This window comes from Acanthaster planci, linkage group LG13, assembly GCF_054643075.1.
Source record: "Acanthaster planci isolate LZ-2023a linkage group LG13, COTS_SCS, whole genome shotgun sequence".
NCBI classification, from domain to species: domain Eukaryota; kingdom Metazoa; phylum Echinodermata; class Asteroidea; order Valvatida; family Acanthasteridae; genus Acanthaster; species Acanthaster planci.
The window spans coordinates 9,418,762-9,435,410 of NC_141789.1; the positions used below are offsets into that span (position 1 = coordinate 9,418,762).

General features: G+C 41.1%; 1 protein-coding gene across 4 annotated transcripts; it reads right to left on the reverse strand.

Annotated features, from left to right (window-relative positions):
• Positions 1–2,123: 2,123 nt before the first annotated feature.
• On the reverse strand, positions 2,124–15,945 carry LOC110987891 (DDB1- and CUL4-associated factor 10-like). Of its 4 annotated transcripts, XM_022251040.2 has the most exons (7): positions 15,875–15,926; positions 12,895–13,049; positions 11,507–12,558; positions 10,865–10,978; positions 10,175–10,372; positions 8,871–9,270; positions 2,124–7,738 (listed from the first exon to the last, which is right to left on the reverse strand). In XM_022251040.2, exons 3-7 carry the CDS (start codon positions 11,803–11,805, stop codon positions 7,352–7,354), a joined length of 1,398 nt encoding a protein of 465 aa, XP_022106732.2. In that variant the 5' UTR covers positions 11,806–12,558; positions 12,895–13,049; positions 15,875–15,926; the 3' UTR covers positions 2,124–7,351. The 4 variants fall into 4 exon arrangements, with proteins under 4 accessions (XP_022106732.2, XP_022106731.2, XP_022106730.2 ...); XM_022251039.2 differs by lacking the exon at positions 12,895–13,049 and having other exon boundaries at positions 15,875–15,945; XM_022251038.2 differs by lacking the exon at positions 12,895–13,049 and having other exon boundaries at positions 15,561–15,935.
• Between the last annotated feature and the right edge of the window lie 704 nt (positions 15,946–16,649).

Sequence of the window (16,649 nt, forward strand, 5' to 3'; positions counted from 1 at the left end):
CTACATTGTGCAAGATTGTATTGGTAGTCTTGTTTTAGATTTAAAAAGCTGAATTGTAATCCAATTTCTTGGCTAGCTGCAGGGTGAAATGATGCATTAAGATGCAAACCTTACCAGAAATGCCCCCTCCTGCATGTCACTCCATTCACATGGGCGCGTTAATTTCCATCTCAGTCGAGAACAAAAATCCTTGCCTTTCTTATTTGATTAAAATGCGTCGAAGTTCCCAAACATCCCCATTCCCCCCCCCGGGCATCCTAACTATGCATTTTTTGCTCCCACGGGAGGGCAGCTGCAATGAATCAAATGTACACGTAGACGTGGTGGAGTGCCTAACCTAACCTTCATGACGCCATAAGAGCCAGCAGAGCATAAAATTAATGACCCTAGAATCAATAATGTTTTCACCCAAACATGTTTAGCACTTGTGCAAGCTGTGTAAGATTTCGCCCCAAAATTTGTTGACATTTAAGAAAGTGTTTTAAATAAAAGTTTATTTCAATTAGCGAGTTCATGATTTCCGACATTGTGTTTGCATGCTCAAAAAGAGTCCCAAATTAGTAGTGATGGAACTGTTTTTAATTCTAATGTGTACGACTTACATTGTTCATTACAGTTCATTTGAAAACATTTCACAGACCTGTTTGTATTGTAGAATTGTTTGAATTTTGAAGAAGAGAGAAAAATGCTGCCTGGAAACTAATGTTTAGTTTCCATGTTTGAAAAAATCTTCATTACCCTTCCATTATTCACACATTCAGTCAATGTAATGAAGTATTTCACCTGGACATGATGCCTGAGAATTAATTATGATTATTTAAAAATTGACACACAATGGAATGAAAAAAATGATTAATTTTGTTCTACACTGGACAGCAAAAGAAACTTGCCACTTCTGTCAAAGGCTACACATAAAAATTCACTCCATAGAAATGAACAATTTTTGTACACAGGTATGGAGCAATACCCCTTACTAATCACATGCCCCAAAGCCAGTGATTATCTTTATAACAAAGAAGAAATTGACATGCACAACAACTTGGTGTATAAAGAATGGCATTCTGAAAGGCATTATTGAACACCGACAATGAAGAGAGAGAAATATGTAAAGCACTGTACAGTACGGTAGATTGTCCTTCAAGGCTAAATTTGGAGACAAAATTGGAAAAACTAATTGACTGGTCAACACAACTTGGAACAGCAGGGCATATTTTGCTCTCTGTCATTTGATGGGAGAAATGAAGGTTGATTGGGCAAAACTCTCCTGCCAGATGTTGGTATCAGGAACTGAGGTTTCACACTGCATGTTGTCATGGAGTTTACATTTATTTCACTGCTAGGCATCTGCACAGTTTTCACATACATGTAGTTATGGAGGTGGGAGGGCATCTATCAGTTATAAAAAGGGGACAGGGGCACCCAAAACTGTAGGTGAACCCAAATGTCCAAGCTGGTGCATATTTTTGGGACAGTTTCTATCTTTGAAGTTATACAAGAGCAAAGGTGAAAGAAAAAAAACCCAGAAAAAAAGGCATCTCTAAATTGACAAACGGGGGAGGGGTAAAATTCAATGCCAATTACTTGTATGTTGCATTTAGAATTTTGAGCTATTCTGTTGCTGGCAAATTATCAACGACAGTAAAACAATATCTGTGTTAACCTTTTGTAAATGTGGTTAATCAAATGCATAGAACTACACTGTACTTCCATCTTTTTGTGGCAATATTATGGTGCTGTATGCTATAATCATCTCAGCTCATCATGCATAAACTCCTTAGATCAACATGTCATCAGCTCCTTACTTCGCTGTAAGTGGCTAACTCAGACACAACAGTTGTCTCAGCTCTCACGGGTATCGATATTACTTCTGGGTTGGGAGAAGTGATTTGTGGCAGTATCTCCGATTCTCACCCAACAAATGCACTAGAATTCAAAAGACACCGTTCACAAAGCTTACCCACGTAATCCTAGAATTCAAAACACAAGACCATGTCCACAGGTAATGGCATTTTAAATCAATTGATCAATCCACTGATCAAAGAGACAATAATTTTGTTATGAAAAGACAGCATTCGAGAATGTTTTGATTGGTTGATCATTGAACTGACCAATGAAAACAAATCTGAGTTGTGAGTTCAATTTATTCTTTCTTTTTGTGAAATGATACTTAAGAAACCACCATTTTTAAGGTTCGTTCTGGAGATCTGATGCTGTGAAAGCAAACTACAAACATTTCGAAATTTTTAAAAGAGACACTGTGGGACAAATCTGTCTAAGAAATTATAATTTTACGCAAAACAAAATTTAAGAGGCTAGAATGTTTACAACGAAAATGTCTCTGACATGATTCTTTTAAGAATAAAAATATGTCAACAGTGTTCAATTACCAACAAATACCAAGTGCACAGCAACTCCATGTACATGTAGTCACTCAACAATTCATACAATTTTGCAAAAAAAATAGATTCTGCGAAAGAATAAATACTACACATGACAAGCAAAATCAACCCAAACCTCCTTTTTTCCCAAAGGAATGGCGACTTTAATATCTAAAAAATTAGGGGAATTCTTGTTACTGTATACTGGTAGTGCTGAAGTGTTTCTATCTGTACTGATATAATGTACCTCAGTATCAAGTTGTTACATTAGGTCTTGGATATTTCACTACTTTCAGACTGTCACCGTGACATTTCCATTTTATAAAATAACCAGCATACATAACATGACCTCAGTCACTCTGCCTGTGTATCTAGTGAGACGAGATACATGTATGTCAAATGTCAGGTGTCATTGGGGACCGCTACGAATGGAGAAACAGCTGAAAAATGATGAGGGGGGGGATTTTCATTAATAGATTCTGGGCAATTTGTGACGACTTTGTCAAACTGATATTTCATTGATGAAGTATTATTTTTCCACTAAAGTCAAACTTTAAAGGCCTATCTCTCATTTGTACAGTCGAGATTCCCGATTCAATAAAATCAAGATTTTAATAGCTTAAATTTGGGATACTCAACTTAAAAAGAGAAAGAAAAAAGAAGAAGTGATTGAAATAGCACAAACATAACATACATTTGTACATTTTACTAATATTGCAGATAGCAAAAAATGACTTCCTGGCCAAACAGTACCGACTTTGACAAACCATGTCACAGATTACCATGGAGATTGTGCAATTCATTGTATGCATCAGCAGGGCTCATGTGAAGGGGACATATTTTTGACAACACAGTCCTGCAACCTCTCAACTTCATGTCTGGAAGAACAGGTCACAGTTATCAAAGGTTGGAGAGATGAATTAAATTCAGAGGAAGTCGCAACCTTTGCCTATTGGACTTCAACGAGTGAAAATTGTATACTGCTCTGATGTGCAACATGCGCTTTTTAATCCCTAGAGCCTGGTGAGGGGGGGGAGTGGCACCGTAACACAGGTGGACTCCTTGACCGTACTACATTACGTCAATCGTGACGTAATAAAGACTGGCGTACAACCTGGGCTAATGCCACACTTGGCTTTACTTTGAATGCCATGTATCACATAGGCCCTACTTCGCCTAAGGCACTAGTGCATGGTTGTAAGTGAAGGAATAGGGTCTTTGTGGCGCACTGTGGTATGCTGAAAGCCCTCAAACTGTTTGTAGACCCCTCAATGTTGCATAGGCCCTAGGCACTGTGCGTACTGCACCTGAACTTGTACCTTAGACAATGTACATGTACACCTACAAAATGCACATGCACTGTCGCACGCAGAAGTGTTGAGCCACATTATTGTTCCATCCACTGAGGATTTGAAGAAAGGTTGTCAACACTTGCACAACCTGATGAAATTTTCCAATCTCAGCATCTAATTAGTATCCCTTGGGTTATGAACAAAAGCATGTCTCACATGAAAGCAGTTTCGACAATTGTTAACTGATAAACCGCATGTTACTCTTCATCATCAAATCAAACACTTGAATATTCCATCAACTAAGCACATGACGGCTTTGCATAGTACATGTATGTGTATGGTTGCACATTCCCATTGTTAAGAAAACAACAGAGTTGAAATCAGGTCAATTCAAGTCAGTCACACTAATTCAGTAACTTGCCGCTGCAAATCATCCAGGCTTGAGTCACACAGGTCAAACGGGAGATTGACAAAAGCTTTCCTTTGCCAAAGTTCATCACTTGTTACTTGTGACCAGACTGTTGGCCTGTCACTGATGACACAAGATTGACTTTATAGCTGTCTAAAAATTGGCTATGAACTGGCTACGGCAAGCACAGTACGCATGTCTACGGAACATGGCTGCATTCAACAGTCACTAGCTTCTCTACATGTATGTATTATCTGCAGGTGCAGCCAAGTGACTCTGACAAAAAATTCCAGCTCTGGGAAAAGGGTGACAACAAACTGTGCCAGACAAGACTAACTTCACAGGGTGAAGCAACAAATACTGCAGTTTTCCTAGTGATACAATGTGAGAAGAACTCATAATATAAAGTGAATATTGTAACTTCTTAGACAAAGTTTGAAATGGTATGCTATTGTCATTTTTATACCAGTGTTTCCAGGTGAAGCGATGAACTTATGCATGTCACCTGGCTGCGTATGTATCTGGAACAGATTTTGCCCTTAAAAAATGATTCTGCTAGCATTGATGTGCCAAGTCCTCTCTTACGCTCTACATAAGCAGTAACCAAGAAATATACAATGGTTGTCTGAAAAATGAGGGATGTGTTAAGACACTTACAAAACAAAAATGTTTCTGACTTCAAACTTGAGAACAGAACCAAACACCACACCTGTTAAAAAAGCACAAGTTGCTGAACGTTCCAACGGCGACCAAGTGAAAGGTTTATGGCTGCAAAATTCACCCCAGCCAAAGGTCCAATTCAACTGGTGAGAAATCGGTTAAAAACATGTAGAAATGGATGGCCACGATAAAAGTGGTGCATGTAAGGAATATAAAATAAGGCTACATAATTTGGACAATAAAATACATGCAGATGGGCAAAATGGCTACACATACATCTGCACTTAGTGAGGTCAATAATTTGACGGTGTTCCTCTAGAGAAGTTTTCAAAGTGTATCAAATACCAAATTCTTGTGTGGCATCCCTCAAAAAGTCATTATATCTTATCTTTTATATCATTTTAAAGAAGTAGAAATTTTAATTTTCCTAGTTCCAGAAGCCTTGTGAGGATAGAAATGTTCTGATCAAGAGTAGTGTTTTCTCAATCAGTTCAGCTATTTGCAGAAGAGGCAATCTGTCACTCATACAACACAGCCAGTAGCCAACCAAACTAGGTCTAGGCTTTCCAGGGCAGTATGTATCCAGTGGGGGGGGTGTCTTCCATGAAGATGTGTAAATATTTTTTTTGAAACCAGTACCACCTTTCTGTGGGTTGCTTGAAAAATGGGAACGTTGGTAAAAAAAATCCTGTTTGAACCCCGCCACCGACCCCACACCTTGATACATACCTGCTTCAGGAACTAAGTCTACACATTTCTTTTTTGCCCAAGCACCGTAAGCGAAGGTCCTATAAATGTGATCACCCGCAATTGAGCAAAGCCTGTGGGTCTGAAAAGAGGCTGTTAACTGACCAACAGCTCCTAGTTGATTTTATCACAGAGAGTAGATGCCAGTCAGTTGGTCATAAAGACAGCCAGCTCACATTGTGGTCGGGTCCATCGCAGGCTGAAGTCCATCACCTGTCATCCGCTCTGAAGCTAAGTCACAATGCAAGTGAACTGTCACAAAAGCATCCCTTTGTCATTGTTCAACCTGTTACTCATGACTGGTCTTGTGAAAGTCCTTCTGATGGACTCGATTTACAATACTTTCCATATCATAAAGGTCTATACTGTCAAAATACCTAGACTGTACAGATAATGTCTCTGACAGTTCCTGGCTTTTCCACTGGTATAATTTTAAATCTGCTCGGCCTTGCATTCTCTGCAAGGTCACTTATAAATATATCCCTCAATCTACAGTGGTCTGACCAGGGCAAAATGTCATACCACCGCTTAACAGTCAGCAGAAAAAGCCATGCTTACTATTGCAGAAAATTTTGCGAACCGTAAGCAATTTTCCATAAGCACAACCACGCTGAGCACTGCACTGAGCACTGCGCTCAGCGTGGTTGTACTTATGGTTGCGTTGCAAGTGGAGATTTCCACTGTTTTGTCACTGCATTAAGTCAATTTTTCCTCCGAGGTAAGCGTGCCTTCTGTCATGCTTACTGCTTACAGTCTCCATGAAATATACAGAGTCTCTGTTAGTGTAAAATCATGTGCTGAGTTAGTGCCTTAAAATTGGGCCCAGAACTACACAATGAAGAAAACCAAACTACGGCACTGCACTTGGTGCAAGAACTATTGTACTTTGGTCATACCAGTGGATTACATAATTGACTATTAGAGGAATACCCAATCGGTGTAGGTGGAAAAATGGTGCGCTGAATTTGCTAGAAGTGCTGACAATTCTACAGTTGATGGTCCCTACACAAAGGAAGCAGGTTGAGTCCCCCTCCCGGAATTTCTGTAAACTTGCTGATCCCATTGGAAACAGTAAATGCTCAGAAATTGGATTTGTGCAGCAAATATATTGCACAGCTGTGCAATATATCTTCACAAAGCTTGGCAAAGCTGCCTGATGTTTGAAATATTTTGGACAATAAGGATGGGGACAGTCACACCTTTTGTGACTTGCCAGGCACCAAACAGTCACTGACTTACAAGTACCTCTGCTTGCTATTTTGAAAAAGCTTTGTTTTAGTCGGTTGGCAAGTCTCAAAATAATCTTACTTTGGCATCATTTCATTTGGTCATTCTCCTTGAAAGGAAAGTTCTGACTTTGGGCAATCAACCTGGACAAGTTGTGGGATGATGGATGTTACACTGATTGTATTAGCCAGCAAAGTTGCTCACTTATCAATGACTGCCAAGATTGACTGTGCTTAGCTTTGCAAACTTTTGTCACACAAGTTGCAAGATTCACCAAGTGTGCATAAGTAAAATGCTTTATGAACTTGCTGGCAGAACTTACTCAATAAAAATGTTGGATATGTTAATTTATGCCAATGTGTAAAGTCTGCAAAAATGGCTACTGGTTCACATAGGCCTGCCCTTATTGACTATATAGTCTATTCCACTCTCCAATAATGATTGAAGGAGACCGCCTTCCTGTTGGAGACAAGCTACATTCTCAAAATTCCAAAGGGATGTTCCAAATGGAACAAAACAGCTACAGGTAGTGTGGAGACAGTTTTAGCCTGGCGGATAGAAAACATTTATAAATACCTCTATAAAATGTACACAGTTTGAGTTTTTTTATCGATGGTCATCACAGGCACTGAAGAGGTTCACAGTTTGGGCTGATAGAATGCCACCCTCCCGCACATGCTCCCGGACACCAGTAAGCAGTGGGTGGGTGAAAATCGCGAGGTCAGCACCGTGCTCTTGTGCCGCACCAGGAACTTGACCTGCCGCAGCTCACGCACGGCCTGGGGTTGGATGTCGCACAGCTCGCTGGAGTGGTCATCGAAGGCCAGCAGGCGGATGCCGAAGCCGTAGCTGGAGCAGATGAGGCGGCCGTCGGGGCTGACGCTCAGCTCCTTGATATAGCCCCGGCCATCCGTGGGCTCCCTGGTGTAGTACATGAGCCGCTTGGCTGGCTGGGTGGAGGACCCCGTTGTCTCACCCTCAGATTGTATGTCCACAGGGTCTTGAAGATCATGAACGCACGTCCACTGTTACCAGAAAACGTCAGGATGCCAGTTAAGCCTTATATTGTTGAAAACCAATCTTGACAACATGCTACTTACCATGTCAAACGCAAATAATGTGATACTTCAAACATTGGACACATTACTGCTATGGCATCCAGCATCATTTGGCTTGGCAAATCTCTTTGGCTTGACAGGATCTGCCACACTATCACCATTCTGACAAGGAGTGGCATGGCACTGTTCCAAATGCCATGCTATACTCCTGTGCTCAACATAAACAGAGAGATTATATTGCATGTGTAGTTAAGTTTGTCGTCGCGACCAACTTCCATCTCACTACTGTGCTCTTGCCAAACTCATCTTCAGTTAATTTTGGTATGGCGGTAGTAGGCTTACGGCATCTGGACCGGTAAGTGTCCAGTGAAAGGTGCCTGTACATGTACTTATCTCATTTCAGTCCAGGCTACTTAGTTTTGTGAACCCTACCATAAATATCTGTATGGCAATGGAATAACACACTTTCACTTATAGAGCATCATTCAGAGGAAACCTCATTAGTGAATTTTTAAGAAATTTAAAAGTGCAACTTAAAGTTAGTGCTAGAAGTGGTACATCATCAGTGGTTCTTTTACCATTTCACTCGTCGAAGTATACCAACAGCCACTTTTGATGAAAAAGTGTCCTTCTATTCCAGTGGAATTGTCCATTTCTACCCATCTTGTTTGATGAGTACCTTTTTACTGTTTTCTATAAAGGGAACTGAAAGCGCCAACTGAGCCCAAGGCTACCCTGAATCTTATCCTAATATTGCTTAGAAAATTGGCATTTTCAGCAGAAAGACTGGTTTATACTTTTGGCAAAACATTTTCAGTGAAATTCACTTGAGCTGAAATGTAATTTGCAGCATGAAAATTTGATCTGACTATTTTTTGAGTTTGTACCAAGTATGAACCAGCTTTGAGGCAGGTGAGGATGAATAACAAAAAGAAAATGACATCATAACGCTTTCTCACTTCTGTCGCATTAGCATTAGCTCTAAGATTACATCGTATCACAATATAAAACGCTGTATTTATTTCCTGATGAATGCTGAGCAGTTTTGGGCCATTCTCCCCCGCCCAATTCATGCCCCCGGACACAATATCATTCTCACCTCAGCGTCGTCATCTCTAGTGGTATATCTGGATATTATGGCCCACCCCTGAGGATGCACCACGAGGGACGAGATGCACGATGCCTTGCTGCCCTCTGGGAAGTCGGCCACCAGCTCCATCCGATTCCGGCCCCGCCTCGTTGGACTCTGGCCAGCCCGGCGGCACACCCAGGCGGGCGTTCCCTCCACCTCCTCCCCCAGACTGTCCAGCTGGATGTGGCGGGTGAAGTTGATGCCAGCCAGGTCGGAGTTCAGGGTGGAGAGGTCGAGATCGTGGATGAGGATGTAGAACCCCCCAGCTGTCGACATGACCAGCTTGGTGCAGTCGGGTGTGAGGCGTGTCCGCATCAGCGACTCGATGTAAAAGACTTTTTCGTGTGGTGTGCCCTTCTCCTCATAGCTAGGGGAAACAAAATGGGTTGGCCAAATTTCAAGTGCATAACGGCCAGGAAAGCACCTGGCCAAAAACAAAACTCTCAAGATCATAGATCTGCATTCCTAATAGCAATTTAATGCAATTTTCTTCTTATAGCACAAAGAAAATTTTCCTTGTTACGTGTTTCACTATTATGTCAGTTTTTTGCCTCTTGAATTTCATCAAATGAAAACAAGTTTAAATTTTAAAAGTAGGACCCCTTTTTAACAATAGAACAGCATCCACTGCAACGAGGCAATTTCACAGAGCTGATAAGTACAAAACGGATGTGCAAAAGTCCCCTGAAAATGGAAACATACGATGCACAACTTTTTGGTGACGAGTAGCCTTTGCTAAACGAGTATTTTCTGAGTTGAGCAAATTTCTGTGCCATGCACTAGGCCCATGTATTGATGACTGCCCTGTGTTGACATGTACATTTCTTGTGGGAGCTACATGAGGATGACCAGGGCCAGATTAAATGTCTCATGGGTCCTAGTTGGCAGTGTGTTCCGTGGGCCTTCTGCTTTTGGGACAAGTAACAATGCTGTAGTGGAATGTTGCATTTCATGTTGATGCTAAGCTGGAGTTCCGATGAACTGACGAACAAGCCCATGTGACACTTTCCCCAAATCGAATATTCGGAGACAGTTCACGACTTAAACTTTGCAAGTGAATGTTGATGCTTGTGTTTTGGGGTAATGCCTACGGGACGTTCAGAGATCCTCCATTGTTTGTTGCCCGATCATTTTTCATGGGTCCTGAGTACAGTGCCTACTGTGCCAATTGGAAAATCCGGTCGCACAGATCACGCATTCATATGTAGGAAAGCATAAATGCATTAGTGCATATAGGTCCACTGGGCCCTGAGCTTTGCCTGTTCCCTCACCTGTTGATGTCCCAGGAGACCACGTTGCCGTCAAACGCCGAGGTGACCAGCCGTCGCGTCCGCTGGCAGTACTCGATGCTCTTGACCCAGTTGCTATGTCCATGCAGGCACCGCACCTTCTGCTTCAGGTTGCGGATATCCCACAATGCAATGGTGGTGTCGTCAGACCCTGATGCAAACGTTCTGCTGTCCAGAAATCTACACATTGATTAATAAAAGACACTGAATAATCGTTCGCAGTTTGCTGTCTGAGATATGGAAAATTTGACTGCAGTTGGCTTTGCAAACTTTTTGCATGACAATGCTCTCTGGATAGCTTCTCCAACTTTTGGTTTAGGAAGACACATTGGAAACATGAAGAAATTTCTTGGCAAAGCACAACTCAGTTGTTTTGGAAAATTGACACTAATTTCTTGAAGTTGTTAGAAAAAGTGTGGATTCACCAATACCCATCTAGTCAGATTTATTTGAAAGACAAACAAGAAGTTGAAAAATCAAGAAACTGGCTCATTGTCATCTGGAGGCAATGAAATAATATACGCTTGTCACAGACAAATAGTCAACAACCGGGTGTGATGATGCTCATTTATCTAAATGAATGGCTCTTTCTGCTTCTGACAGGTATTAAAGTGTCTATGTTTCCCATTTACAAACGCTGGAAAGCACGCATTGGAATTGACCTACACGCACCTGATGCAGTTGACACAGTCTGAGTGAGCGTTTCGGACTGCTGTTATATGCTTGGTGGTCAACGGATCAAATAGCAACATGCTATTCTCCTCACATGCTGCCACAAGAATATCACTGCAAACAGTAGGGAGAAATTGGTTACCACTGATGGTTCCACTTCTGAGTCACATGTTACATACTTCAATAAAGCAGAGCTCCTGAATTAAATGTAACGTTCTACAAAGCTCAAAAGGATTGTCAGCACTTTGAAACCTATGCACTAGAATTTATGCATCCTTAAATGACTCAAGTGCACAGTTTACCCGAAGGGGTGTCTGGGTGTAATTTGGACAACCTGAAGGCTATTTCGGGACCCTATTTCAATGTAAAAATACATAAAAGGGTTAAAATCATAACAATTATGCAACTTGGACATCTTAATTATCGATTCAACTTCGAGGCAACTTTAGAAACTCAAGTTTCAAATGCTAGCTACGTTCTTGCTCCGAGTTGTTCAATAGTATAATGTGAAGTCCACTGAAGCAATTTAGTTTGTGGGAAGTTTGTCACAACAAACTAACTTCTTTTAATTTGCATATTCTTGCAAACCAACATAATTCCACCATTTACGATGTCAGAGAGAAGACTGCTCTTTGCTCATACCCGTGTGGGGAGAACTCCAGGTTGAAGATTGCCTCGTGGCCGTTCTGCTTGGAAAAATCCGAGAAGCCCGATGGTGCCACCCGGCCATACAGACAGCAGGAGATCTCGTTGAGCAGTCGGCGCTGACAAGACCCCACGTTGGCCCGCAAATGAACGCCGACGGCTGACGCGGCGCACACGGAGGCTGGGTGGGCGATGGGACGGTTCCACACCCATTTACTAATGGACGTTTGTTGGGAGATGCTGTTAATGTTCATGGAGCTGGCGCCACTATCTTTGGATTTCTTATTCACCGCCATGGTAAGTCTTTACAAATGTCTCTGTGTCAATGACACTTCAAACACAGGTCTTCCTCTGCAGGTCAGCTGACTTTTTCTCAGGCACTTAACGTCACACCCATTTCTGGCCAACCAGTGTTAGCCAAGCACATGCATGTCAATTAAGAGCCAAAAGTAAGATAGTCAAATTCAGTCACTGAACAATTACCACTGAAAACTGTGTGCTCTCTGTCAACATAGTGAGTCTTGAATTGCATGGATTAAAACCTGGAAATTACTCATTCCACGTGCTATCAACATTTCAAAAAAGCATTAATCCTGCTGAAGGACTTGAGAAATGGTCCCAAGAGTCGTGGCAAGATGATAAACTGTTGCTCAAGATCAGCAAGCATTGGCAGTGTACATCCAAAACCTACGCTAACTTGAAGTCTGACAGGGCAGACAGCCGACAGTTGATGAAGGGAGCGGTCGGAGTTTCATGGTTGAGGATCATTCCCTACCAAAAATAAACCTGTGGCACAGTGGTCAGTCCAAGTCACAGATTGGTTAGACCAGAAGCACATGCATTTTTCTCTCTCTACAGCAGTGTTATTTTCCTGGTCAGAACGCCAATAAATGGAGAGTCTGAATGTATCGTAAGTGCAAATCTCCACTCCAAAGCCCTTTGCTGAACAGACGACCTCTCTGTCACAGTATCCGTTGGGTGCCTCAAACAAACCGCACCCCTACTGCTGTGTCACCTCAGCCATTCATCAATTAGACTTCAATAGACATCTGATATTTAAAAAAAGCAGAATTGGGATTAGTAAATTATTAAATTTACTGTTTGATTCATGCAAGGCTGCTCATCACACACAGGAAAAGAGCTTCAGAGGTTTTGCGCCACCTGACACCCCAAGTGCACCGATATGCTAAACATCAGCATTTCATACACCCATTGTGTGCAAGAGCACTTTTTGAGATGATCTTTCAACACAGAGCAGATCTATTCTCTGCCTCAAAGCTGAAGTTCTTAATGAGCAAGATATCGAGTAAGATACCGATGACACATTTGCAAAACTTGTAGTTGCATATAAACATGTAGCTTGAGTAACTCAGCCAAATACTCACAGATTAGCTCATGGTTCAGACTGTGAGGCCTAGGCCTACTGGCAGCTACTTTTATGAGTTTCATCTTCCCCTTCCGTGTTGTCCATGATTTATCACTTAGCAAAATATCCTGGTACAGGCAACTCTTGTTTCATGATTAAAGGTCACAAAGGTTGCTGGTATCATGGGACCATAAAAGAAAGAACACATGGCCTAACTTATCAAACAAACAAAGGCTACGGAATCCAAAGGCCAAGCTTTTTTATGTTTTTTTTCAACTAAAAAAAATTTCGAAAGAGTTCCATATCAGGACATCACTTGAAATCCTGTGAAAAGGATCTATGAACTTTTCAGACCAGTCTCATAGGGTTTGTGCACAGGGTGTCAAGTGTTCTCTTTTTGAAAAATGGTTCAAGCGCATTTTAAATAGGCAAGGTCTAAGAGGACAGGTGTACCACACATGTACACGGCGTAAGCCATTTGAACGGCAGTGTGAAGTTACTTATTCCTTGTTCGACATTCAATGTTGAACAAGGAACCTTTTGATATTCAGTGCTGCATAAGCAACAGTTTGACATTCGTCAAGTGCTCAGGATGCACACCCCTAACAAAGCCCTATGCTGGCATTCTGGTTGTAGTAGAAACAATGGAATGCAACAAAACAATAATAATGTTGGTATAAAAAATGTCACTTACAGGGCTTGTTTGACCCCCAAAACCCCATGAGATCAGCTCAATGTAAGCTTGAGGCTGGGAATGGGGTTTGGGTATTTTATTTCAATTAGAGAAAAGTTTGGTGTGATGCATTCACTTTCCTACTGTGGTTTGCAAGTGAAGAATTCCAACAACAAGAGTTTAGTCAAAGCCGTGTCCATGGAATACTGCATTACGCTGCTTGAAATAGAGGCAGGGGTTGCTAAGGAGGACAGAAACACTTTGAAAAGAAGTTTATCCCGGGGCATGGTCTTGATGTACATGTACATCATTTTGATTGACTGAAAAAGTTTTGATGAAAACATCAGATATTGTTGATGTACCCTAACGTGGAGCAGCCCCGGGCCCCAACATGGTGCACTTCAATTTTTTGCCTCTGGTGCCTTGCCAGAGCAATATTTTTTTTTACCTCAGATTTCGTTATAAATGGAATTTCATCAAAATCCCAATATTCTGATTCAAAATTCTCAGTTTTACTCACCCACTGATGAAATTTTACTCTGGCTTAATGTAAATGCAAAAATGAACTTGTTTGAAATGTGCCCAAGAATATGAAAGTAATTTCTAACATACTTATGGTTAGGTGTGTTAGTGGAGCTACCAGTAATTTTAATCTATTACAATTTATCATCTTAAGAATTTCTTAAATGTTTATGTGAGATTTTCTGAGATTTTTTTCAAGTGCACAACGTTCCAGACGTCACCGTTTTTTAATTTTGGACGGAATTTTATGATACTAAAATTTTTCACAGAGGTTCAACAACATGTATTATGAAGGTTAAAGTGCCAGTATTTAACCCAATGAATTTGAAGTTTTTTCAACAAAAGATTTGGCCACTAATGTAAATAAATAATGTAAATAAGCTACTTGTCAACCTTCAAGAAGCAATGTAGCTTTCCTTGTAAGTCACGATCCGAGTTAGAACTTTGATGTATGCATTTCCTCTCGCTGGAATTTCCCAATTGATCTCGATTTCGTAGTCTTAAATTTAATGAAAACCTTGTATCTACCTTCTATTCTTGATTAAGCCACGTATTCATGAATCAATATTTCTGTTTAGACATTGTACATGTAAAAGGCATTGTTATCATTAATGATTTCTTAAAATCTCTCACTCATGAAACTTGCTGAAATCTGTAAATAGGGTTCCCATTCTCAGCAAGCTTTGCTTTTTATGAGATCCCTCCACATACTGTATGTATTATTTATACACTTTCTTCTGCTTTGCACTACATATCCAACATTTTGTCGCATGTGGAAATAAAGTGAGATTAATTTGATTTGAATTGATGTGCATTGTGGTGAAGCTTGTTTTTTAAGTTTTGCACTCCATCGCTTCTGTTGCAACCAGAATACTAGCTGGTGGGAGGGGGGTGCATCCGGATCACACGCAGAATGTCAAATTGTTACTTAAATATTCAACATTGAATATCAGACTAGTTACTGTCAAACGGCCATGGATGGAATAAATGTAAGTAACTAACTTCATATTGGTCATTTGAACTGACACTTTTTTCTGATTAGAAAATCCTCCAATTACAATATAATTTTACACACACCCTACGGAGATAGGGTCAAGTAAAGAACTGAATCGACACAAACATTCCTCCATGAGTGTCCACACAAGGTGCAATTGGTTGATCTGCATGATCGCCTGAACTTTAGACCTGCGTGATTGGTAAACTGCATTGGCTTTATGATTATTATATTAACCCCGACAAGGAAAGAGTTGCATATACGGACGCCACTTTACACCCTGTGCACAAGCCCAAGGGACTGGCTTGAAAGTGTTTTCTCAGTCATGTCACTTGTCAGTAACGACTTGGTATTTTCCCTCCTAAATTGTACTTTTCTGGACATGTTTTTGCTTTCTGATGGCTAAGTCACTGTACTGGCATCCTTAAATGGAACTCTTCCCCCTAACACTGTAACAGTTCCAAATCTTCCAATTTCAATATGATTTTACACACACCCTAGATGCAGGTCTATGAAATATGATGACCAGATGACCATGTCGATCATGTCGATATAACTATGGAGCTATAAAAAAGGAGCTCTATGATACAGGCCTAACCATGGCATCAATCATTATCCATAACTCCACCATACATGCCAAAGCCGCGCGCAATTGGCATTAACATGACATTAGCCAATCGCCTTTCCTTGTAAATTCACAGTTATGGAAGATTGTTTAAACAAAAGAAAATAAAGTGGAGGATTGCGTGAAGAGTGGCAGGACAAATGTGCAGATCGGCCGATTGAGCCCAACACAAATTCAAACACTACCCTGGCCTACGGCATATAATGACAATCCACTTCGTCGATCGTGGAGGCAGCCATCTTTTTCTAAAGCGAAAATATTGTAGAGGGCGCCATTGTGTTATGTTTGCGGCTGGCTAGCTGGTTTTTGCAGTGAATGATGTTGCTGCGCTTCGTGTCATCATGTCAACCGATGCTTGGCAAAACTGCGAGATGAAGGGCCAACTTCATTTGCCCATGCCCAACTTTCTCGACCTGTAGTCGGGCATGCACAAACTTTGGCTATCTAGCAGAATTAAAATATGACTTAAGTGCCAACTGGGCTGTGACCAGTTTTTAAAGTTTTAATTTTAGTTTACAGGCACTTTTTGCATGTTACGACTTGGGTGGCTCCAGTTTGCTGTCGCTTTGATGCCCCACTAATGCAGAATTGTTACGCTCATCTCCCGGTCCCTGCCCTGCCTGCCATCCAAAATATTCTTACAATCCGTCAGTGACTGTTGTTCCTTTTCTTAATTTATTTTCAGTACAATTTCATGATAGTGTTTAGTCGTCCATGTCCTTTTTCTCATAAAGCTTTCTCTTCAACCGAAGTTGGGAATGCCCATGATGTCTATACAGTATTAGTGGACAGTTTTGGACCTACAGCCACAGGAAAGTCACTGCCATGACAAATCAAGGTGAAAGTTGTAGCCTGAGCATGGTCAGCTATGGCAATGACAACTAACAAACCCATCCGATTCTTGCTTCAGCTGAGCCAATCGTGTTTCACCTCAGCCATAGATGCTGCACTAAACTTTTC